The sequence below is a fragment of the Tamandua tetradactyla genome, chromosome 23 (assembly GCF_023851605.1).
Source record: "Tamandua tetradactyla isolate mTamTet1 chromosome 23, mTamTet1.pri, whole genome shotgun sequence".
Taxonomy (NCBI): domain Eukaryota; kingdom Metazoa; phylum Chordata; class Mammalia; order Pilosa; family Myrmecophagidae; genus Tamandua; species Tamandua tetradactyla.
In genome coordinates, this window is record NC_135349.1 from 56528430 (window position 1) to 56554063 (window position 25634).

The 25634-nt window shown below is 52.1% G+C and overlaps 1 protein-coding gene across 3 annotated transcripts in view; it reads left to right on the plus strand.

Annotated features, from left to right (window-relative positions):
* The window catches only part of LOC143667726 (lipase maturation factor 1-like), a 117090-nt gene that overhangs the window by 51979 nt on the left and 39477 nt on the right, over positions 1-25634 (plus strand). For all 3 annotated transcript variants that reach the window (XM_077142279.1, XM_077142278.1, XM_077142277.1), the window contains exon 4: positions 18367-18534. In XM_077142279.1, the coding sequence (XP_076998394.1) occupies positions 18367-18534 (168 nt within the window). The remainder of the gene's footprint in view (positions 1-18366; positions 18535-25634) is intronic.

Sequence of the window (25634 nt, forward strand, 5' to 3'; positions counted from 1 at the left end):
CATACAAAGTGCAAAATCTCATCAAAGTCAGTTACAGGCATAGTCTGTCCTAAAGCAAAAAAATTCTCTGGCTCTGACCTATAAACCTCAGAGCAAGTTATCTGCTGCCAATATACAAAGGAGGGAGGATACATGTTTCCACTGCCAAAGGGAGAAATGAAAAGGTAAACGGGTCAGCAGACCTAAACAATTCTGAAAAGCAACAGAGCAAACTCCATTAGATTTCAAAGTCTGAGAGTCATTCATCCTCAGGGCTTTAGAAAGCAGCATTCCCACCCTTTCTGAAGGCCTACGCAGCATCCCTGCTTTCTCCAAACTCTGGGGTGAGAGTTTCAACATTGGGGCTCATTGAGGAGACTACTTTTCTCTTGGTTCCACCCTCTCCAAGCTTCAGTGCAGCACCTGAACTCTCTGCTATCTCCACGGCACACACTCAACCCCTCCAGGACAATGGAATGACAACCAAGCACTCCCCAGTCCCCAGTGTATGCTCTCTCCCATGTCCAAGGCCTGGGGCAGCAAAATTCTACCTCAGCAATGAAGACGGAAGCCCACCCTCTGCTTCTGGGGCAAACTCACCTTTTCCACATGTATGGATGTGAGTCCACCCTCCTCGCCTGAAATTTCCTGGCTCCAGACCTTAGCTTCATGATTCTGGTTCTGAACTAATTTTTCCTTCAATTTTTCTCTTTTCTGTCCCTCTAGTCTAGACTGGCAGTGGTTCTGTTTATACAGATCCCACAACACTCTTGTTGGTTTTCTATGTGGTATTCTGGGATCATACCCATCAGACAATAGGACTTTCCACACATCCTTTCTGGATAATTCCATCTCCAATCCTGGCTTGTCCTGTAAGGCTGTCTGATTCCATGTTTGATTAAATCCTCACATGGGGCACTATTCTCTGGGGGCTCCCTTTCCAGAAGCCCAGAATTTTCCTGACCATCAATTTCTGATTTCTTTGTGCCCAACGGTTCAGTTCTCAAATTTTCTCTTTCCTGTCACATTTCACTATAAACTACAAGGAGGAACCAGGTCCCACTTTCCACATTTAATTTGGAAATCTCTTCAGCTAAATATGCCAGCACATGGCTTTTAAAATCTGCCTTCCATCCAAAATCACTAGTAAGTTTTGCCAGATTCTTTACCACTTTAAAACAAGGATTGTCTTCCTTCCAGTTTGCGATAACAAGTGCATCATTTCTGTCTAAGGCCTTATCAGAGGTATCTTTAGAGTCTACATTTATACCAACAGTCTCTTCAAAGCGTTCTAGGCCTTCTCTACCAAACTCCTCACAACTCCTCCAGGATCTTCCCGTTATACATTGAAGAAGCCATTCCAACATGTTTGGTATTTGCAAACTGTGGCAACACCCCACTTCTCCAGTACCACACAGCATTGCTTCTGATGAAGGAACCCACTTCACAGCAAATGAAGTTTGGGAATGGGCACATGCTCTTTGGTCTTACCATGTTCCAAATCATCCAGAGACAGCTAGGTTGATAGATGTGATTCCCACCCCATCACCATTCAACTCTCCTATTTGGCCTGTGCAGAAAACAGATGGACCTTGGAATATGACAGTGAATTATTGTAAACTTAATCAAGTGGGTGACTCCAATTGCAGTTTCTGTTTCAGATGTGATATGCTTAAGCAAATCAATACATGCCCTGGTACCTGGTATGCAGCTATTGTTCTCGCAAATGCTTTTTTTCTCAATAGCTGTCAGTCAGGAACACCAGAAATATCTTGCATTCAGCTGGCAAGGCCAGCAGTATACTTTCACTGTCTTACCTCAGGGGTATATCAGCTCTCCAGCCATATGTCATAATCTTGTCTGCAGGGACCTTGATCACTTCTCCCTCTCAAGACATCGTACTGGTCCATTATATTGATGATATCATGTCGATTAGACCTAGTGAGCAAGAAGTAGCAACTACTCTAGAGTCATTGGTAAGGCATTTGTGTGTCAGAGGGTGGGAGATAAATATAACAAAAATCCAGGGTCCTTCCACCTCGGTGCAATTTCGAGGTGTCCAGTGGTAGGGGCATGTCAAGATATCCCTTCTAAGGTGTAGGATAAGCTGTTGCATCTGGGCCCTCTACAACCAAAAAAGAGGCACAATGCCTAGTTGGCCTCTTTGGATTTTGGAGACAACATATTCTTCATTTGGGTGTGCTACTACAGCCCATTTACTTAGTGACCAGAAAAGCTGCTGGTTTTGAGTGGGGACCAGAACAAGAGGAGGCTCTGTGACAGGTCCAGGCTGCTGTACAAGCTGCTCTGCCACTTGGGCCATATGATCCAGCAGATTCAATGGTGCTGGAAGTGTCAGAGGCAAATAGAGATGCTGTCTGGAGCCTTTGGCAGGATCCTATAGGAGAATCAATGCAGACCCTTAGGATTTTGAAGCAAAGCCTTAACATCCACTGCAGATAACTACTCTCCTTTTGAGAAACAGCTTTGACCTGCTACTGGGCCCTATTGGAGAATGAACACTTAACCGTGGGCCACCAAGTTACCATGAGACCTGAGTTGCCTATCACAAGCTAGCAGCTCCATTTTCTGACCCACCAAGCAATAAAGTTGGGCATGCGCAGCAGCACGCCATCATACAATGGAAATGGTATATACAAGATAGGGCCAGAGCAGGTCCTGAAGGCACAAGTAAGTTACATAAGAAAGTGGCTCAAGAATGATTTCTAATTGTTTTGTTAATTCTTTTTTTAATTAATAAAAAAAAAAAAAAGAAAGAAAGTGGCTCAAATGCCCATGGCCCCCACTCCTGCCACATTACCTTCTCTTTCCCAGACCAGAGCTATGGCCTTTTGGGGAGTTCCTTACAGTGAATTGACTGAGGAAGAGAAAACTCGGGCCTGGTTTACAGATGGTTCTGCATGATATGCAAGGACCACCCAGAGGTAGACAGCTGCAGCACTCCAACCCCTTTCTGGAATGTCCTGAAAGGACAGTGGTAAGGGAAAACCCTCCCAGTGGACAGAACTTCGAGCAGTGCACCTGGTTGTTCATTTATCTCTTTTACCAGAAGGAGAGCTGGCCAGAGGTGCGTTTGTATACTGACTCCTGGGCTGTCACTTATGGTTTAGCTGGGTCAGGAACTTGGAAGGAGCATGGTTGGAAAATTGGTGTCAGAGAGGTCTGGGAAAAAAGGTTTATGTGGATAAACCTTTCTGAGTGGGCAAAAAACATGAAGATGTTTGTGTCATCTGAATACTCACCAGAGGGTGACTTCAGCAGAGGACAGTTTTAATAATCAAGCGGATAAGATGACCCATTCTGTGGATACCAGTCAGCCTCTTTACCCTGGATACCAGTCAGCCTCTTTACCCAGCAACACCTGTCATTGCCCAATAGGCTCATGAACAAACTGGTCATGGTGGTAGGAATGGAGGTTATGCATGGGCTTAGCAACATGGACTTCCACTCACCAAGGCTGACCTGGCTGCAGCCACTGCTGAGTGCCCAATCTGCCAGCGGCAGCAAAGACCCACACTCAGCCCCTGATATGGCCCTGTTCCCCGAAGTGATCAGCATACTACTTCTACCTGGTAGCAGGTTGGTTACATTGGTTCACTTCCATCATGGAAGGGGTTGCGATTTGTTCTAACTGGGATAAGCACATACTCCGGATATGGATTTGCTTTCCGTGAACACAGTGCTTCCATCAAAATTTACCACCTGTGGACTTATGGAATGCCTTATCCACTGTCATGGTATTCCACACAGCATTGCTTCTAATCAAGGAACCCATTTTACAGCAAATGAAGTGCAGGGATGGGCACAGGCTCATGGAATTCTCTGGTCTTACCATGTTCCCCATCGTCCAGAGGCAGTTGGTTGATAGAACAATGAAATGGCCTTTTGAAGACCCAGTTACGGTGCCAACTAGATAGCAATACCTTGCAGAGCTGGGAAATGTTCTCCAGGAGGCTGTGTATGCTCTGAATCAGCGTCCATTATATGGTGCTGTTTCTCCCACAGCCAGGTGTGCTGGTTTGAAAGGATGTATGTACCCTAGAAAAGCCATGTTTTAATCCTAATCCCATTTTTTAAAGGCAGCCACTTCTTCTAATCCCTATTCAACACTGTATGTTTGAATTGTAATTAGATCATCTCCCTGGTGATGTGATTTAATCAAGAGTGGTTGCTGAGCTGGATTAGCTGGAGGCGTGTCTCCATCCGTTTGGGTGGGTCTTGATTAGTTACTGAAGTCCTGTAAAAGAGGAAATATTATGGAGAATGAGAGATTCAGAGAGAGCAGAGCAGAACGACATAGCCACGAGAAGCAGAGTCCACCAGCCAGTGACCTTTGGAGATGAAGGAAAATGCCTCCCGGGGAGCTTCATGCAACAGGAAGCCAGGAGAAGAAGCTAGCAGATGACACCGTGCTTGCCATATGCCCTTCCAGATGAGAGACTAACCCTGACCGTGTTCACCATGTGCCTTTCCAGATGAGAGAGAAACTCTGACTGTGTTTGCCATGTGCCTTCTCACTTGAGAGAAAAACCCTGAACTTCATCAGCCTTCTTGAACCAAAGTATCTTTCCCTGGATGCCTTAGATTGGACATTTCTATAGACTTGTTTTAATTGGGACATTTCCTCGGCCTTAGAACTATAAACTAGTAACTTATTAAATTCCGCCCTTTAAAAGCCATTCTGTTTCTGGTATATTGCATTCCGGCAGCTAGCAAACTAGAACAGATTTTGGTACCGAGAGTGGGGTGCTGTGGCAGTTTGCAGATACCAAACATGTTGGAATGGCTTTTTAAAAGGATAAGGAGAAGATTTTGGAGGAGTTGTGAGGATCTTCATAGAGAAGGCCTGGAATGCTTTGAAGAGACTGTTGGTAGAAATGTGTACTCTAAATATACCTGTAATGAAGCTCTAGACAGAAACGAGGTACGTGTTATTGCAAACTGGAAGGAAGGCGATCTGTGTTTTAAAATAGCAGATAATCTGGCAAAATTGACTAGTGGCTTTAGCTGGAAGACAGATTTTAAAAGCCATAAACTTGGATACTCAGCAGAAGAAATTTCCAAATTAAATGTGGAAAGCACAGCCTGATTTCTCCTTTTAGCTTATAGCAAAATGCGACAGGAAAGAAATAAACTGAGAACTGAATTCTTAGGTACAAAGAAACTAGAAGTTGATGTTCTGGAGAATTCTGGGCTTCCAGGGAGACCTCAGAGAATAGGGCCCTGCATGAGGTCTTGGTCAAATGTGAAACCAGTCAGCCATTTCAGAGAAAGCCAGGATCGGACATGGATGGAGACTCCTTATGTCTGATGGGCATGATCCAAGGCGACTGCATAGAAAGCCAACGAGGGTGCTGTGGGACCTGTAGAAACAGAGCCACTGCCAGTCTGGACTGGGGGGTTCAGAGAAGGGACACATTGGAGGAAAAATAACTTTGGTGGCAAAACCATGGAGGCTGGAGTCTGAAGTCAAGAAGCCTCGGGCCAGGAGAGCGGACCCACCCTAACCCGTGGAGAGGGTGAGTTTGCCCCAAAGGCAGAGGAAGGGCCTTCCACCTGATTGCAGGGAAGAGTCATGCCACCTCAGGCGTTGGAGAGGGTGAACCACATTCCGTGGGGGTTTGGGAAGAGCCTGGCTGCCACCACATGGAGGGATTGAGCGTGTGCCCTGGAGATGGCAAAGAGCCTGGGTACAGCCCCGATGCTTGGAGACAGTGGAACCAAGGAAAAGGCAGTCTCCCTAATGTCCCCCAAGGTTACATTTGGAGAGAGGCAGGCCTCTGTGTAGGCCCTTGGGAAGGGTGGCACTGCCACTTTCAGAAGCACCGAAGATAAATAACTGTCAAACTTTGAAATCTTATGGACTTTGCCCTGCAGGTTTTAGACAGTGTATGTGTCCGGTGACCCCTGTGTTCCTTCCTCCCTATGGAAATACATGTATGTTTCCTATGACTGGTCCTCCTGTGTATGTTGGCAGCAAATAACTTATGTGTTTTCAAAGGTCCAGAGACAGAGGAGAATTTGCCTGAGTACAGACCATGCTTGTACCTAACTTTGATGAGACTTTGTACTGGTTTAATCTTGTATTGCATTTGATTGTTACTGAAATGCTTTAAAGTTTTCTGATACTGTGATGAAATTAATGTATTTTGTATATAGGAAAAAGTGTCTTTTTTAGGGTCCAGAGGGTGGAATGTGCTGGTTTGAAATGATGTATGTACCCTAGAAAAGCCATGTTTTAATCCTAATCCCATTTTGTAAAGGCAGCTCCTTCTTCTAATCCCTATTCAGTATTGTATGTTTGAAACTATAATTAGATCATCTCCCTGGAGATGTGACTCAATCAAGAGTGGTTAAACTGGATTAGCTGGAGGCATGTCTCCACCCATTTGGGTGGGTTTCTGAAGTCCTATAAAAGAGGATACATTTTGGAGAGCGAGAGATTCAGAGAGAGCAGAGCAGAACGACACAACCTTGAGAAGCAAGTCCACCAGCCAGTGACCTTTGGAGATGAAGAAGGAAAATTCCTTCCAGGGAGCTTCATGAAACAGGAAGCCAGGAGAGAAAGCTAGCAGATAACAGCATGTTCACCATGTGCCCTTCCAGATGAGAGAGGAACCCTGACCGTGTTTGCCATGTGCCTTCTCACTTGAGAGAGAAACCCTGAACTTCACTGGCCTTCTTGAACCAGAGTATCTTTCCCTGGATGCCTTAGATTAGACATATCTATAGACTTGCTTTAATTGGGACATTTCCTCAGCCTTAGAACTGTAAACTAGCAACTTATTAAATTTCCCCTTTTAAAAGCCATTCCATTTCTGGTATATTGCATTCTGGCAGCTAGCAAACTAGAACACCGGGATTCATGAATCCAGGAATCAAGAGGTGGAAATGGGAGTGGTACCACTCACTGTCACCCTAGTGATCCACTAGAAAGATTATTGTTTCCTGTCACTGAAACCTTAAGCTCTGCTGGTCTACAGGTCTTAGTTCTAAAAGAAGAAGTGCTGCTGTCAGGAGACACAACAAGGATGCCACTGAACTGAAAGTCAAGGCTGCCACCTGGCCACTTTGTGCTCCTCATGCCTCTGAATCAACAGGCAAGGAAGAGGGTCACTGTTCTGTCTGGGGTGGTTGACCCTGACTGTCAGGGTGAAATAGGACTGCAGCTACACAGTGGAGGTAAAGAAGAGTTTTCCTGGAATACAGGAGATCCCCTAGGGCGTCTCTTAGTGCTACCATGCCCTGTGATTAAAATCAATGGAAACTGCAACAACCCAATCCAGGCAGGGCTACCAGTGGCTCTGAAACTTCAGGAATGAAGGTTTGGGTCACCCACCAGGCAGAGATCCACGGCCAGCTGAGATGGAAACACGGGATGGGTAGTGGAAGAAGGTAGAGATAAATGTGAGCTGCGACCACGTGATCCGTTACAGAAACGAGGGCTGTGATGCTATGAGTATTCCCTACTTGTTTTGTATGAGTATGTTTAGTTTGCATATAAGCAAATATCTTGTTTTCTTGTCATATGATATAATTTGCATTTTTCATGTTGTAGTAGTTAAGTTATAGGATATTAAGTTTCAGAGTGAATGTTACCTAAGAACCTGCATGGTGTTCTCGAGAGGTTTAGTGTGTTTCTGGTTGTACACAGGACAGTTGAGTATTGTTAACAAAACACATCTCTGTATTTATGTTCTATTTAGAAACTAAGTGTGTTTCAAAGTGATGTGTATAGCTTCCGAGTTGATGGGCAGTGGGGATGGACTGGGGTGGTTCTGGTGTCAGCCTGGCCACGTGGTGGTGCCCAGTGGTCTGGCCAGGCAAGCAGTGGCCTGACAGTTGCTGCAGGAATGTGTGTGGCTGGTTGATTATCAAGAAGGATGGTTGATTAAATCATCAGTCAGTTGACTGCAGCTTTAGCTGATTACACCTACTGTCAACTAAAGGTGTTTCTCCCACACACAAGACATTCCCATAGTTGAATTTGATCCAATCAGTTGAAACCTTTTAAGGGAGAAGAGAGGAATTTCACTGCTTCTTCAGCCATCACGCCTCTCCTGTGGAGCTCACCGAGACCTGTCATCGGCGTTGCCAGCCGCCCAGGTTTGGGACCTGGCATTCCTGTGTTTGCGTGAGACACTTTTATAGCTCTCATGTATTCAGGTATTGCTGTTGGTTCTGTTTCTGTGACTAACAGAGCCCTATACCAGGAGTGAGCTGTCCTGATGGGCTAGCCCCCAGATTTGGGCTCTTCTTAGGAGCCAGACCGCAGGGACGAGCTACACTGATGAGCCTGCCCTCCGGGGCCCTGAACCCACGGGGCCTCGCGGTGCGCGAGAAGTGTGAGCAGGCCAGCCCGTTTCCACAGAGCAGGCAGAGGGTGCGCCGCTAACGCCCACCCGCTTTTGAGTCCTGGACGCAGGACCACTCTATTCCTACCTAACGGGGCACAGATATCCCTAAAGCGATGGTGCTCTCGCCCTCTCCCAGGGTCAGTGCAGCCACCACTGGTTATGTTCGTGACTTCAAGCCATCCGTGTGCTCTGCGTTGCTCTGAATATTCTGTTTCGCAGAGTCTAGGTGGTGACGCTGACTTCGAATGACTTGCATATGAAAAAAATGGGAAGAGAGAAGAAACGGCTCTGTAGACATACCAGCCACACATCTGATAAGCAAATAGAAAACAGGCAAAACTCTCTCCTCATTTCCGTAGCTGTTCGCCATAATGGACATCTCCGGCCGTGTCCTTCCTCCCAGGCCATGTTTCCGTTTCCCTCAGCCGGAACCTCTGCTGGTTCGTGCCTCTCCCTGCTGGAGCGGCCCATCCTGCGTTCCCCAAACTGTGACCCACAGGCATCCTGCCCGCATCCCGCTAACCTTGCTGTGGAGCTAGAGACACTAAGAGGGGCACCACCCCGGCCTCCCCTTGCCGTCCAGGACCTGCCACTCCAGCTGGTGGAGTGAGCCTCTCCTCCTGTTGGCTCCGTGCACGAGGGGCCCAACCTGCAGTCGAACTGCCTTCCGCCCCGCGCACTGCGCCACGTCCTGTGGATGCTCACCCCCTTGGAGACCAAGGGCTCCACGGCCCAGGGCTCGAGGGGAGGAGCAGAAGCCCCACGTGTGAGCCGCACCCCAGGAGACGTAACTCCATCTTTCCGGGAGATTGTCTCCCAGCTGGAGCCGTGACTGGGACTTTGGTGGCCGTTCCACCCCCCTGTAGGCCACTTGCGTCTGGGTGATGGAGTGTGTGGTGAAGCCGGTTAAACCCACGGACGTGAGCCTGCTTCAGCCATTCCTCCACTGTAAAATGAGGGCCCTGATCAGGTCCGATGCTGCGTGGGTGCGGCGTTCTGGGGGAACGGGTGAGGGTGCCAGCAAAAGCATTTCTGTCAGAGAAGACAAGTCCAAGGCCAGAATAGGTGTCTAGTCCAACGAGGACAAGTCTTTGCCCCTCTGTGATGGACGGGCCAGCAGAGTCCACCGGCCCCAGGTGGCTACAGGTCCCCCCAGGGGAGGCAGTGAATTGTGAGCCCAGTGTCAGCCTTGGGGAGGGGAGTCCTGCTGTGGGGCCTCACGTGGCCTCCGTCCCGGTCACCATGGCCACTTTGCCTGTGAGCTCACTGAGCGAGCTCAGGGCGTCTGGGGGAAGAGGCTGGCTCCCAGGCACCGGGCGTCATTTTGTTCCCTGAACAGTGAGAGTCTCCTGTGCGGGGGATGCCCTGGGGTTGGCTTTCACGTTATGCTGTCCATCCGTGCCCACATCCCTCGGCCCCCCGACGTCTCACTCTGCTCCTTCCAAGACCCTGACCCCCCGTCAAGCCATCTGCAGCCACCCCGGGCCATCATGGATCCTGCTTGCGTCTCTCCCTGCACGGTGGGCCCCGACCCCGCTCCGTGAAGTCCTGCCCGCAGCTCCCGCTTGTCCTGTGAAGTTCACGTAGAAACCTCCTCTGCTCCGCGGACCAGATGGTTTCCGTCACAGCTGCTCAGCACAGTCGTCGTGCTGAAGCCGCCGCAGACGATGTGTCAAAGGATGGCAGTGGCCACGTGCCAACAAATCTTATTTACAAAAACACAGCTGCCTGGCTTTGGCCTGCCGTCTGTATTTGCCAGCCCCTGTTGTCTAGCATTAGTTTTTGACTTTTGTTCCTTCTTTTCTCATTGTCCTTTTTATTCTATTGTTTTGCTAATTCATGAGTTAAATTAGCAACTTTTATCTCTTTTAATTAGCTTTATGGAGATATAATTTCTATGCACTAGCACTCATCAATTTTAAGCATACAGTGGCATGCACTTTGGCAGATGTGTACAGCCGTGTAGCCACACGCTTTGTTTTTGTACACGAGCACACGCAAGCCTGTGCATTTTCCCTGACAGCTCCTGGCTGCATTGCTGAAGCTGAGCTCTGTGCTGCTGCTGCTTTCACAGTCTTTTCCCCACCTATCTGTCTCTACTGTGGTAAATATACACAACATAAATATACCATTTCTGTTATTTTCAATTGTACACATCAGCAGCATTTGGTACATCCACAGTGTTGTGCAACCATAAGCACCAGCAAAGTCCAGGACGCTTTCATCCCCCAGACGGCTGCCCTCCCGCAGCCACTCCTCACCTCCCCAGCCCTGGCAGCCACTGACCTGCTCTCTGTCTCTTCCGAGGTTTAACAGGTTGATTAAAAATGTTTTTAATGTGTTTATTATTGTATAGATATATATTATTGTGTATAAAAATGTATAATTACATATATACCTATGTGTTGTGTAATATTGAATAAAGGATTTTTGAGCCAGCTCTTTTAATATTATATTGGGACAACCTAAGTTTTTGTGGTAGTGGTGTTTTTTTAAACACTGAGTTCAATAGACTCCAGCAAAATGGAAAAGCCACTTCAAAATAACCTTTTCTTCCCCCAAATCGTGTATAATCCTTGAAAATAGGTTTCAGGAGATACGGCAATTTGCACTTATTTGAAGGGTTCAACCATCCAAGCAAATTTGATGGAAAAAAGTTGCATTGTTAGGCATTCATCTTATATTGAAAAAATGAAATAGTTCATGGGTACGGTGGAATTGCCAGAAGCTGACCATGAGACAGACTGTGAGGCTGGCCACAAAGCTGAAACCACGAGGCTGACCACAGGGCTGGCCATGAGGCTGCCCACAAGGCTGCCTGTGCCTCCCCCTGCTGCTCCCTGCACTTACGGTCTGTGTTGGAGACAGGAGGGCACACACCCAGGCTAGGGTGCGCCCAGGGCCGTGCTGTGCCCACAGATGGGTCCAGCGCCGGCCCGCACGCGCCCACTCATGTGTGCCACCCCTGGCAGAGACGACACACAGGCACCACGAGGCGTTTTCCAAGAATGGCATCTGCTGTTATAAGTTTTTGCATGTGTGCTTGTCAGCAACCGTATTGGAATTTGCCGGAAATTATAGCAATTTAATTGATAGCAGTAGCGATTACGTACTTTGAATAGTTGAAAAAATTTCACAATGACTATTTCTAATGTTACCACTTTTCCCTATAGAATCAGCCTTTTGCACTTAGAAAGCAGCTTCTGTGTAAATGCTAAAATTGCTCATCTCCTTTCATCTACTTGTGAATAAAATATCACTGCTGGTGGATTCAGTTGATTCAATCAGAAAAAATGCCATCAAATGTCATTTTAAAAAGGCCGCCCCAGTCTGTGTCCTCACACCTTCACCCACGCGGTGGCCACCGCGCCCCAGCACATCACTGCCCACCCGCCTGCCCCATTTGCCAGCAGCGGTCTCTGCCCCAAGGAGGCTGGGTGAAATTTGGAACGTGGCCCTGTGGAGGGATAGGCAACCTCTGGGGGCCGCGGGTTTGGGCACGTCCTGCCTCCAGGGGGGGAAGGTCTCACCGTGCACGTCTTCCTCGTGGGGTGAGGCCTTGCTCCCCGTCGCTGCCAACCTCGGGCACCGTGGGATGACTCCCCCGAGACCACACGCGTGGCCCTGCAGTCCCCTGCCCCCCGCGCAGAAACACCAGCGCTGTTGCCGTGAGAGCTTCGGTCGGCGACCCACAGCTCGGCCCAGACGCCCTTCACTGCCCGAGCTGTCCACTGGCGATCCTCGACGTTCAGCGGGGGGAAGAGACCCTGAGTCTCTTCTCTGCGCATTTCACCCCTCATCCAGTTAGCCTGAAAACTCCCCACGCCCCGTCTGCAGCTGTAAGGGAGCGCCTCTGCAGCACACTTGCATGGCGGCTGCCCCTCGGCCCACAGGGGTCACTCACCAGAATCTCAACACTTAAAACTTGGAATACTTCATTCTGTCAGTTCTCCTTCAAATTTCCATTGGGCATTGCACGTGCGTTGAGAAGGCTTTCCCTCCAAATTCGCCTTCGGGTCGCACTGTGGCTGCTGCAAAAGCCCCTGGCACCAGCCCCCTGGCGGGTGGTTTGTGAGGGGTGTGCGGAGTTACCGTCTCCCAGGCCCTGCCTGCTTCCTTTCTTTCTTTCTCCCTCTGTGTCCCCTCCCTGGCCTGCGGGGCTGTGATGAATGAGTTAATAGAAGCTGATGCTATTGTTTTGTTCCAGAGTCGTATGCACCAAGCTGACCTTTAATCTGGGGACATAAATCACTTTCCACTCCCATTATTTGTAAAGTCCCACAGCCTTGCAAGACATAAAAGAAGCCTTTGTGTCGTATTAATTGAGGTTTTTAGTTCGTTTCAAACCAATGGCAAGAAAAGCTGATTTACAGGTTACCTCAAAATTGACATTCCAGAGCTTGCGACATTTGCACAGAAACTTCCATGCCATGAATGTGATTGGGAGTGGGAAGAGTCAGCAAAGTATCACGGTGTGTGTGCTGCGTGTGTGCTGCATGTGTGCACACCCAGTACGTGAGCTCTCTGGCCACCCGCTTCTCTTGGTGCACGGGGCGCTGATGCGCCCAGCGGGGTTGGCCTGTGCACAACGGGCTCCGGGCTACGGCTTTTCTTTCTGCCTCTCTCACTGGGAAAGTGAGGTCCATTTGCGCTGTTATGGGGGTTGTAGCTTTATAGAAAAATCACGCGTGAGAGCCGAGTTCCCGCACACTCCCGGGTGTAACAGCTCGTGTAGTGAGGAGCAGGGCTGTTCATGACCCCGCCTTGCTCTCGCCTTGGCCTGATGCCAGGCTCACTGTCTGCTGCACAGCCCTGTGCATGTTTCTGTTCCTCTTTATTCTACATGTGCAACCTGATATTTCCCCTTCTAACCACAGACAAGTTCAGTGGAGTTAATTATGTTCACTATGTTGTGCTTTCATCCCCACTGTCCATTGCCAAAACTATTCTAAATCAACCCAAATAGAAACTACAATTTAATCATTAATGCCCCATTCACGACCACCGCAGGGCAATTTTAGTTAGCTTTCGTAGTGGAAGTTTGTTTCTCTTTCTCTTGGGCTCAAGACATGTGTTAGTCGGGATTCCCCAGGGAGACAGAGCCGGCAGAGTATACGTATTTGCGTAAGTATGCTTGTAAGCGTGAGCTTTATCACAGGACTTGGCTCACATGGCTGTGGGGACTGGACTGCAGGGCGAGTTCTGCTGGGCGTGCTGTAAGCTGGGAACCGAGGAAGGGTCTCGAGGGGTCCCCGGGAGGAGCTGGCCGGCTAAAGTGGAGATGGAAACTCTTCTATTCTGAATGCCTCGGCCCTCCCTTCACGCCCTCAGCTGATCGGATGAGAGTCTCTCACTGCTGGATGCTAGCTCCTCAGCTGAATGTAGATGCAATCAGCCACAGATACAGTAGAGCGATTCATGATTTAAATCCATGAAATAGTCTCACAGAAGCAGTACCAGGACCAGCCAAGTGGACACGTGAACTTCATCACCACAGGACTCTTTCCCACTTCCAAGTCACACTTTGTCGTGGAAACAGTTTCCCCAGTGGAACCAGTAACAACTCTTCTCGATCAGGAAGGGCTTCGGTGTTTTCTTTGGCCTCGGCCCCTGAGGCCGCATCCCTGCACATCTCGCTGTCCCTCTGCAAGCTCAGGTGGAGCGGCCTGGGCGGGGCCCCCCTGAGGAGCCCTGAGCGCAGGTGACTTGCTCAGGTATGGAGGGAGGGGCCAAGAGGGGCTCGCTGCCTTTCACGGTAGGCACAGCTCCGCTCCAGCTGCAGTGGCATCAGCCCGAGAGCAGTGTCTGCAGCGTTAGGCGCAAATGCCAGCCCTGCCTGCATCCCCGCGTGCTCGCCTCCTCAGGCACTGCTGAGGGGACACTGGGCTCTGCATCTGAGCCGCTCCCTGGCTGATGCGTGCTGGGTTCCACTCAGCTCGACCACGCCAAACCAGATCCAGGCAACGAGACCAGGATGGAGTTCCGTTTCTCCACGTCATGCTGACTCTAATTTCATCTAATCCGGAGCCATCATTGGAGAGCACCCATGCCTCGTCCTCTGCCGGGTGACAGGCCAGACCCGTGCGGCTCCCTGTGCACGCTGTGGGGGACACTTGCCTTGTGAAGGTCTGGGAGGCAGACGCCAGCCAGTGAGCTCAGGGACTCTGGGGAAAGTACACTGAGACTCGTCACTGGTTGAAGGCAGCTTTACTGCTGACGTCCAATAGGGCGAGCAGATGCCCATGCCCAGGTGAGCAGAGGCGCCCGGCTTGGCAGAGATGCCCTGCTCGGGGGGAGCAGCCAGAGCCCGAGGAGCACGAGGCGTATGCTTCCATTTCACGAAAACCCCAGGAAATGCTCATTTACAGGGACAGAAAGCAGAGGAGAAAAGGGCAGGTGGCGAGGGGCCAGAGGTGTGTCGATGGTGGTGAGGGTTTTGTGGGTGTGGAGGTATGACAGAGACCACCAAACTGTAAACTTTATATCCAGGCAGCATAAAGCGAAAAGCACCAGGAAGAGGACTTTCTCCCTGCACTGTGTGGCAGGACCCGGTCTCTGGCTCTGCATGGTCTTCTGTAAACTGAGGCAGCAGAGAAGATCTGCAGTGGCCGGGGGGGCCTTGGTGCTACGCCCACCAGGTGGGCTGCGTTCCCCGAGGCGCAGCGCCCAGCACAGGACTGAGCAGCAGCGTGTCCTCGGCTCTGAGGCCTGAGGGCAGGAGCTCGGCTGTGGGCAGGACCTCCCGTCTGTCCCCGGCTCCCCTGGGCTTGTGGCCACATCGGTCCAGCCTCTGCCCCACCCACCCTCTGCGACTGTCCAGTTCTCCTCTTGCTGCGCAGACCCTGGTCACGTTGGATGCAGGGCCCCTCCGGCGTGGCTGGAGTGCATCTGCCTGATCCTTTGCGGCCCGACCTCGTTTTCAGGTGAGTCCAGGCTCCTGCCCTGGCCCCTGCTCTTGTGGACATAGGTTTGCAGAGCCCTCAGGTGACCGGGCTGTGTGGTGCCCACAGTACCCGCCCCGAGCAGTGCCTTTGGCCTTGAGTGGGGACCAAGTGTTTGCAGTTGGCAATGATTTTTACCCCAGAATTCTATTCCATGTTTCTGCTGAAACCTACTTTTTTGATACTGCAACTTTTTAAAGATTTTTTTAATTGAAAATTTCAAAGCAGATCCAGTATACAGTGAACCTCCTTGTGCCTGTTTCCTGCCTTTATTCTCACCAGCTGCAGACCTGTGCCGTCATCCTCAGCCCATCCCACATTGGTTGCCAGCAAACTGCAGCATCCATTCAGGGATTCAGGTTTTGAGCAAGGGAGCTGTTTCCGGAGTTTTCTCCGGGTGGGTCCTTGCTGAGCTCTGCCGGCCTCACCTGTGCATGTCCCCCATGCCCTCCTGCAGCTGGCATGGAGCCACCACTCTCCTGGGCAGGTGTGGCCGTCCTTGGAGCCCTGGGGGGTTTGTTCCAAGGTGTTGTCCCCCGAAAGGCCCCCTGAACTGCATGGGGGTCCATGGAGGGGAGCCAGGAAGAGATGCTGCACTCTGGGGAGCCCGGGGTGGCCGCAGGCAGATGCGGGGGGGTGCCTTGTCCCCTTTGGCACACGAGAAGCAAGAGGACGGGTGCAAGCCAGGGTCTGAGCAGAGAGGTGGCTGTTTGCAGCCCTCCTGCATGGCCTTCAGGACCCTGGCCTCGGGAAAGGAGTGTGGACAGACGCACGGCCACATGGACACATCCTTCCCAGACCCACAGCCGTCCACGCTGACGGGGTTTGGGGACATGTCTTCCCACTGCATTCAGTGTCTGAGTGCTCTCGCAGTTGTGAAATTGACTTTAAAATACCTCGTGCCAGGCAACCTCTGTTGTTTTATTATTTTTCTTCAAATGTTTTGCTTTGAAATAATTTCAAACTTACAGGACAGTTGCAAAAATAATACAACCCTCACACACAGAGAACTCACACACAGAGAGCTGCAACCCTACCCCACCCCCACCCCCAGATACCCAGATCTGCCATTTTTAACACTTTGCCACACTTGCCAGGTTGTTCTGTCTGTCTGTCCATCCGTCATTCAGTCCACCTATCATCCCTCTCCCTTCCCCTCCCCCTCACAGTGCTTTTTAGCAGCAAGGGCACCGGCCTTGCTGGCAAGCCTTCCAGGCATGATGTCTGTGTTGGTGTTTGGTTTAAGGAGTGAGTTATTTGGAGGGAGCAGGGCACAGAATTCCCCCAGATGGTTTTGGTAAAAGAGAGAATGTCCTAAGCTAGGTCTCAAATAAATTGACCACAAGTGTTGCAAAACATTTGTGCAAATGCAGAAAAGGCACATGTCTAGTGAGGAGGGGGGACAGTTTGAGCTTAATTCTGTTGCTAGAAATTCAGGGAAAACTGATACCTCTTTCAGTTCCTGCCATGCCAGCACTCGGCCCGCGGGAGCCCGCACTTCCTGTGCAGAGGGTCCTAGTGCCCAGCGGGGGCCTCTGGGAACTGGCCCAGGATGCAGGCCCTGCTCCCCCGGGCGGCTGACGACGCGGCAGGAGCTGTGTCCAGCGGCGGCCCCGGGTGCCGAGCGGAGCGCGGCTGTGGTTCGCGGAGCAGGAGCCACGGCATGTGCGGGAAGAGGCCTCAGGACCACCCGCCCTGGCGCCGAGGGCCTCGTTGCCGCTCAGCATGTGTTCGTAGGTCCTCCGCAGCCCCTGAGGGACCTGCTCAGCTGTGGGTCAGGCTGCGGGCAGCCTCCGTGCGCCCGCGCAGAACTGGGGATGGGCCCAGGAGTAGGAGACGAGACTGGCAGGCACTGCCCTCCGGCGGAGCGGGACGACCCCTGGGGTCTGCTGCGCCCCGAGCCTGGCGTGTGGGGGGGTCCCGTGCACAGCTGCTCCGGCCGCCCCGAGCTCCCCGGCGTGTGGGTTGGGAAGGTGTCAGCGCGGCCGGCATCCCCTCCTGGTGCTTCCAGAACAAGCGGGTCAGAGGCCTGCGGGGCACGTGGGGAGGCAGGGGTGGGGGCGAGGACACAGGTCTTGTGGGAAGGGGCGTGTGGAGGCGGGCGTCGGAGTGCAGAGGGATCAGGGGGTCTGAAGCGCCGGGTTCACTGGGCCAGAGCCGGCCACAGGGCCACGTGGAGGGCAGGCCCTGCTCTGGGGGGAACAAGGCAGGCACCAGAGATGCCCCTTCGTCCAAACACTGCAGCCAGCCTCCAGGCAGTGTGGCACCCAGGCACCCAGGCACCCAAGGGGCACCATCGGCCCCCAGCCCCCTGGCGCGCAGTGCGTCATCCAGCAGCCCCTAGCACTGGGGGCAACCACGTGGCCAGCCCTGGTCCAGCGCGTCCACGGGGCAGAAGTGACCCCAGCACAGCTGGTGGGGTCTGTGCACAGAGGCCAGCCTGGCAGTGGTGGCGCGGGGGCCCAGCAGAGAGCGCTTCTGGAGGCACTGCGCTGGACCGCAGCCCTGCCTCCTCCCCATTCCAGAGCGTCCTGTCGTGGGGTCGCCCGAGCCCCAACCCCGGCACGGTGGACACAACCCACGGGGAAGCTGCGGACTTCTGGCCGGAGCAGCCTGGTCTTGGGCGCTAGCGTGCGCATGCAGGGCCTGGCAGCCTCTGGGGGAGCCCCAGAAGCACTGCTGGCCATGGGTGCCGTGCAGGACCACAGTCCAGGGCTCCCCGAGTCCAGGTGGCCAAGGAACTGTGGGCACAGCCCCAGTGGACACAGGCCTCTTGTCCAGGGACCACTGTCTGCGCTTCTTGGGGTGCTGTGGCATGGCCCTGGGGTCAGTGATGGCTGTGGGCACGGGGCAGAGTGGGCGGGAAGGGTGGCACCTGTGGGTACCAGCCCCCGAGCCCCCGGCCTTGGCTCAGGCCCCGACAGCTTGAAGCCCGTACGTCGGCTGCGAGGCTGTGAGGGGCGGAAGCGGAGACCAGGACCAGGTCTCTGCACTGAACTCTGCCTTTCCCGAGGCCGCTGCCTGGGTAGGGCGCTCGGCGGGCAGCTCACAGCCCTCTCTCCCCGCAGACGCAGCCGGTGCCCAACCCTGCGGCCTACTTCCTGCACCACACCCCGTGGTGGGCGCACCGCCTGGAGGTGCTCGGCAACCACCTCGTCGAGCTCCTGGTGCCCTTCTTCGTCTTCCTCGGGCGTCGGATGTGCGGCCTTCACGGAGCGCTGCAGATACTCTTCCAGGTGGGCCTGCGCCGACCCGCGGCGCCTGGGCGTGCCCGGTCCCAAGGTGTCCCATGTCCCGTGGGCCTGGGCTGACCCAGGTGTCCCGAGTCTCATGTCCCAGGGCTGTGCTGACCCAAGTGTCCCATGTCCCGAGGGCCTGGGCTGACCTGGGTGTCTCATGTCCCATGGGCCTGGGCTGACCAGGTGTCCTGTGTCCCATGGGCCTGGGCTGACCAGGTGTCCTGTGTCCCATGGGCCCCAGCTGTCTGTGGACAAGGCCCACTCACCTCAGTGACTCTGACTGCCCCACTCTCAGCAAGGACTCTGGAGGGGCAGGCCACTCACCTCCCCTCCTCACCGTCTCTGCAGGACCTCACTGGGGCCTTCAGTCCCCGGGCTGCATGCAGAGGCTCCCCTAGTCCTACTTCCTCCAGGCCTCCCCGCTCAGCCACCATCTGCCCACAGGACCTGTGTGTCCCTGGGCATCAGCCAGTGGGGCAGGTTGGCTTTTGGAAATCCTCTCCAAGGGGTCAAGGACAGCATCCTGAGGTCCCTCCTCAAACTTAGAGGTTTCCTTTCACCCAGAGGTCTCTGACCTGCTGGAAACTGGCTGTGTGTGCTGTGCGAAGGTGCAGGATCCAGGCAGGTTCATTTCTGACCCTTCATGGTAGACCAGTCGGCTGGCGCCAGCTTGACCCCTTTGCTCTCCCACTGTGTGGCCCCCTCAGGCCACTGTCAGTTCTCCTCTGCATGTGATGAGGCTCTCTCCCTGGGGGCTGCACCCCCTTGTGCTGCTTCAGCAGGGTCCTGGCTGTCCTTGGACCCCTGTGTCCCCTGTAAACGTTACCATCTGCTTTTCACTTTTCAAGAAAAATAGTGTTGGGATTACCTTTGTCCATGGCTCTCTCCTTGGGTGTTTGCATTTATGCAGCTGTAGTTCTTGGGCAGTGAAAAGCACAGGTCTTAGGTGTCACCCGGTCCACACAGCAGCATCTTCACCACCTCTCAGTCCCTGGCCCTTTCCGGCCAGCGCCAGAGCTGCCCCGTCTGAGCACAGTCTCCACAGGCCGAGTTGCCTGCCACAGGCCATCCCACAGTGGCAGCACCAGCATCTGCTCTTTCAAGGAAGCCTCTACTCGGCACAGTGGCGTGAGGGTGTTCAGTCACCCACCCGGCGTGTGTGGCCTTCTTTAGGGGCCCAGGGACAGGTGTCTCCTGTGCTCAGTCTACCCACCCTCTGCTGATGGACATGGGGTGGTCTGCAGGTGCTCCCATTATGAATGAACTTGCTGTGGACATTCACGTGCACAGTTTTAGGGGATTGCTGTCAGATAGGTGTTTGCCAGTAGGTGTGGGCTCTACGTGCCAGGAAACAGCCCGTTTTCTGAAGTGGTTGCACCATTTCATTGAGCCTGTGGCAATTCCCAGGAGCTCCAGCTGTTCCTGTCCTCTCTAGCATTTGTGCTGCTGTGTTCTTCAGTTTAGCAGCCCTGCTGCCTGGGAAGTGAGGCCTCGCCCAGGCTCACCTTTCCAGCTGGCCTTTCCAGCTGAACAATTCTGGTGGTCCTGCTGAGAGCTAGTGAGGAAAAAGCATTTACCAGATCCATAGCTGCATACCAGTACCAGGGGATGTGCTGATTTGCTCAAACAATAGTACCACATCTGGAACAGCAGCTGCAATTGGAATCATCACCTAGCTAAATTTATGATAATCCACTGTCACCCTCCAAGACCCATGTGTTTGCTGCACAGGCCACATAGGAGAGTTGAATGGGGATGTGGTGGGAATCACCAGCCCTGCATCCTTCAAGTCCTTAAGAGTGGCAGTAATCTCTGCAATCCCTCCAGGAATCCGGTATTGCTTCTGATTTACTATTTTGCTAGGTAGGGGCAGTTCTAGTGGTTTCCACTTGGTCATTCCTACCATAATAGCCCTCACTCCATGAGTTAGAGAGCCAGTGTAAGGATTCTGCCAGTTATTTGGTATGTTGATTCCAATTATGCATCCCAGAACTGGGGAAATGACCACAGAAGTGGTCCAGTACCCCACTGGACCCATTGTAAGACAGACCTGAGCTAAAACTCCATCCGTCACCTGACCTCTATAATCCCTACTCTGACTGGTAGACCAGAGTGATGTTTTGGGTCCCCTGGAATTGATGTCACTTCAGAATCTAATAATCCCAAAACGTCTGATCATTTCCTTTTCCTCAGTGCACAGTGTGTCAGTCAGGGTTCTCTGGAGAAACAGAACAGGAGAGATCTGTAAATGTGATATTTATAAAGGTGTCTTGTGAACCATGGAAATGGAAGAGTCCAAAATCCATGGGGCAGGCTGTGAAGCTGGCAGCTCTGGTGAAGGGTCTGGACGGGGCCACAGAAAGGCTCACCAGGTGAAGAAGCAGTAAAAGAGTCTCTCTTCTTCCTTAAAAGCTTTCAGCTAACTGGATTATCTCATTGTGGGGGACACACCTAAGTTGATCTCAGATGTAATAAGCCACAGATGCAGTCAACTGAGTGATGATTTAATACACCAGCCTTCAGTTTATCAACTAGCCATGAAATATCCTTACAGCAACGGTCAGCCAGTGCTTGCCTGACCAGGCAACTGGGCAGCGTCACCTGGCCCAGTGGACACCAGAACCTCACCTTCACACCCAGTTTACCCTGGTAAAAGGCCATCAGTCTCCTTGGGGAAGGCATGGAGGAAGAATAACAGAATAAATGTGTGGCAGTGTAACAGGGTCCTTCCCCAAGGGTACCTGGCCGTCCCCTCATTCGAGACGCCCTGGGTCTGTAAGCTGTCTCAAGTCTGCTAGTTGATTAAAGGACTCTCTGTTTTTGTAATTCAATTTAGACTTTTGTTCATTTGACATAGAACTCTTCTGCTTATACAGATCAAATAAGAATTTAGTAGACTGCCCATCTATTTCACTTCTAGGTAAATAAAACCTGTCCATGATATACTAACTAACGTGGTAGGTCTCTGCAAGTCCGATAATTTTTTACCATTGCTTTGAGTCCGCTGTCCATTCTGGTGGCCCCGTGCAGTGGCTTCTGCTGACTGGGGGCCCCGTCATCCCCACTGTGTTTTAAGGACTCTGGCTCACGGACAGCTGTTCCCATGTGACATCTGACCTGCAGAGAAGAGCCACAGAGCTCGTCAGGACTCTGGAGCTGGTCCCACACATTTGTTCCCCATGGTTCTGGTTGAAGGCATGTTCTCCGGGCATTCCCGGGTGTGTGAGCAGGCCTTCCTGATGAACCCACTCGAACCTTCCATCTCTCTGAGCCTCTGGACCCCTCATCTCCATTATACCAGGGCAGTTTTGGCATTTCCACCTCAGGTAGTATCAGCTTTTTTTATATATATATTTTTTTATTGAGATATCTTCACACACATACAGTCCATCCACAGAATACAATTAATGGATCACAGTATCATCACATAGTTGTGTATTTTTCACCATGATCATTTTTAGAACACTTTCTTCACTCCAGAATAAGAAATAAAAAGAAAAAAAATTTCATTTCCCAGTACCTGCCCATGCAAAAAAGAAAGAACTCATACATCCCTTCCCCCTTCCCCCTCCCTCTCATTGACCCACAATATTTTAACCTGCCCAATTTTTACCCTTTATCTCCCCCTATTTATTTTTTAATCCTTTTTTTTTTTACTCATCTGTCCATACCCTGGATAAAAGGAGCATCAGACACAAGGTTTTCACAATCACACAGTCACATTGTAAAAGTTACATAGTTACAAAGTCTTCTTCAAGAATCAGGGCTCCTGGAACACAGCTCTGCAGTTTCAGGCAGTTCCCTCTAGTCACTCCAATACCCCATAAACTAAGAAGGGGATATCTATAGAATGTGTAACAATAACCTCAAGGATAACCTCTCAACTCTGAAATCTCTTAGCCACTGAAACTTTATTTTGTCTCATTTCTCTCTTCCCTCTTTTAATCAAGAAGCTTTCTCAATCCCATGGTGTCAGGTCTCATGTTGCCAGGGAGGTTTACATCCCTGGGAGTCAGGTCCCACATAGAGGGGGAGGGCAGTGAGTTCACCTGCCAAGTTGGCTTAGAGAGAGAGGCCACATCTGAGCAACAAAAGAGGTTCTCTGGGGTGACTCTTAGGTTAATTTTAAGTAGGCTTAGCCTGTCCTTTGCAGGAATAAGTTTCAGAGTGATGAACCCCAAGATCAAGGGCTCAACTTCTTGAATTGCTTGTCCCCACTGCTTGTGAGAATATCAGAAATTCCCCAGATTTGGAAGTTTAATATTTCCTTCTTTTTCCCCAGTCCCCTAAAGGGACTTTTTCGCCTTTTGATCCATGTTTCGACCAGCCACCCAAACAGGCTGTTAATGCCCTTTCTAACCCCTTGAGCTGCAGCACTGAATGCAGAGTCTCTGCTTAGTGGGGCCTTATCAGTACATTCAGCTTGATCCAACTGTATATTCCTTCCTCCGTTATCCCACATCCTTAATATCGATTCCCACGCATATTCCCCTGATTCTGTCTGCATTAATTGAAAAACTCATGCAGTCCTTTGGCATATAGTGAACCTCCTCCTGGGTCACACTTTCTACCTCACCTTTCAGGGCCTGTTGGGACTTTAGGCTAGTTACAGGTTTTGAAGAAAACCTTCAAAGGATGGGTCATGAAAAGGATTCAAAGTATCTTTCAAGCCAGCTATCTCAGGGCTTTCTGTTGCAGTTTAATCCGGTAAAACAGAATTCATCGTTCCAGAAGAGCAGTGAGAGCTGTTTCCCCAGGGGAGGAGGTTACAGGTGTCATAGGCACTGAAGGGTTAATGTCTTCAGGTGGAGTTTGGATGTCTGACTTCTCAGGGCCGGGAAGCTGTTTCCTTGGGGCAGGCTGGAGGCGAGGAAGCTGGTTCCTCGGGACAGGCCACTGCAGGTCCATCTAGCAAAGACTCAGCAGAACCCAGGGTTCCCGTGTCCCCACTGCCGTCATTATCAGCCCACGTGTCCTCTTCCCAAGGTTCATGATCCAGTTGTTTCCACTCGATGCCCCCACTTTAACAGCAGACACCCTGCGAGGTGAGATTTTAGCTTATGTTGTAAATCTGCTACTCGCACAGTGAGACTCTGGGTCTGGTTTTCAGAGATCTCAAGTCTGCGGCCACAGGAAATAAGATTTTCTTTCAGGGCACACATGGAAACTCTTACATGTTTCATATGGTGCTTAAGCTGCACACTTGAAGCCTTCAGCCCATCTCTTTCACTCATCCCTGCATCTAGCCTATCTAAGAACAAGCAGCCAACATCATTACACCATTGAAGTCTACAGAACCCTACTGAGCTGCAGAGCACGCTCATCCAGGGCCCTGCCTCGTGCGAGTGTGCGAGTGTCAGACTCAAATGGCGACAGAACACCAACTGCGGAGATCTAAGATTCCGTTTCTCAAGAACCACTGCCAGTACCAAAGCTGCAGTCATCAGGGTTCTGTAGAGAAGCAGAACCAACAGGACCTATCTATAAGTAGGAGATTATAAAGTGTCTCACGCAACTGTGAGGATGCACGAGTCCCAGTTCTGTAGAGCAGGCTACGAGCTGGCAACTCCAATGAAAGTTCAGGTGTCCGCTTGACCAGGTGCCAGTGCCCAGTTGTCCTGCTGTGAACTTAAATCATCAGTGTGTGAATTTCATCTGTGGCTGATGCCATCTGTGTTGGCTAAGGGGAGTGCCTTCCGCCGTGAGTGACATGTAATGTGATTAGCTGGAGGCTCAGAAGGAGCGGTCAGGAGAGAGAAGGAGCTCAGTGCAGCCCAGTACCATGGATCCAGAGCTGGCTCAGACCCAGACCTCTGGGGACGCGGGAAGGAGCCCTCCAGGGAAAGCCATCTGAACCCGGAAGCTGGGAGGGAAAGCCAGCAGACGTCGCTGTGTGCCTTCCCACATGAGTAAACCATAACTAAATAAATCCCCGTCGTAAGCCACTCCATTTCTGGTGTCTCGCATCCTGGCAGCATTAGCAAACTAAAACGAGGGTCTCTGATGAATCCCCCAGGGGAGACTGGCCAGCTGAAGTAGAGATGCCAGTTCTCTCTTCTGACTGCTGCAGTTGTCAGCTCTCCCTTAAGCACCTCCAGCTGATAGGATTAAATGCTGGCCTTGCGGCACACGGCGTCCTCCGTGGATCACACGTGTCGTCAGCCACAGGTGTGCTCAGCAGCTGATGACGTAAGTCTGCAGGATGCCCTGCAGTCACCGTCAGGCCAGTGCTTGCCGGCCCACACACTGGCCCTCACCTCGCCAGGTGGACCCCTGAACCTGGTGTCACACCGTCTTGTATTAGTGCCCGTGCCTGCCACCGTCACCGCGCCTATGTCAAGGTGCTGTCGTTAATGAGGCCCACAGTCCCCGGGGCTCGCACTGTCATGCTGCTGGCGGGTCGTGACAGACGCCATGTCACACATCCGCCTTGAGGCATCATTCAGAATTGCTCCGCCACCCCAGGAAGGTCTGGGCCCACCTCCCCACCCACCTCCCTCCAGGCGCCGCCCACCTCACCGTGCACAGGGCCCTGCTCCCGGGCTGCAGGTCCTCCTGGACGCCCACCTGGTCCACGAGCCCGGCCGCAGGGGATGCTGCCTCCCCTCCCGGGGTGAGGGCTGCCATGACAGAGGCTTCCACATCCCTGCTGCCCAGGACCACGGGGACCCACCCGTGTGAGGGGAGCAGACACTGGCCTCCGCAGGCAGGCGGCATGTGCACTGCCACTCCTGAGGCACGGGCAGGGTGGGAACACAGCAAGCGATGCGCCAAGTGCCCCTCTCTGGCCAGAGTACGGTGCCCAGCGCTCACCACCGGCTAGCTGGAGCATAAGCCCTTTGCAGGTGAAGAATCCAGAACCAGCCTCTGTAGGGTCTCCGGGCAGACCCCAGCTGCAGCCTCTGCCACCTTCGTGCCTCCTCTGGCCCGTGAGCACACCAGGCACAGCCCCCCGCCCCTTGCCAGGCACAGGGCCCCCTTGCCAGGCCCACCTTCCCAAGGCTGAGAGACCCCAGGCGTCCCTGCGCTCCCCGGCCTCTGGTGCCCCTGCTGGTACTGTGGAGTCCCGGCACTTTATGTGTCTTTGTATTTTCAGC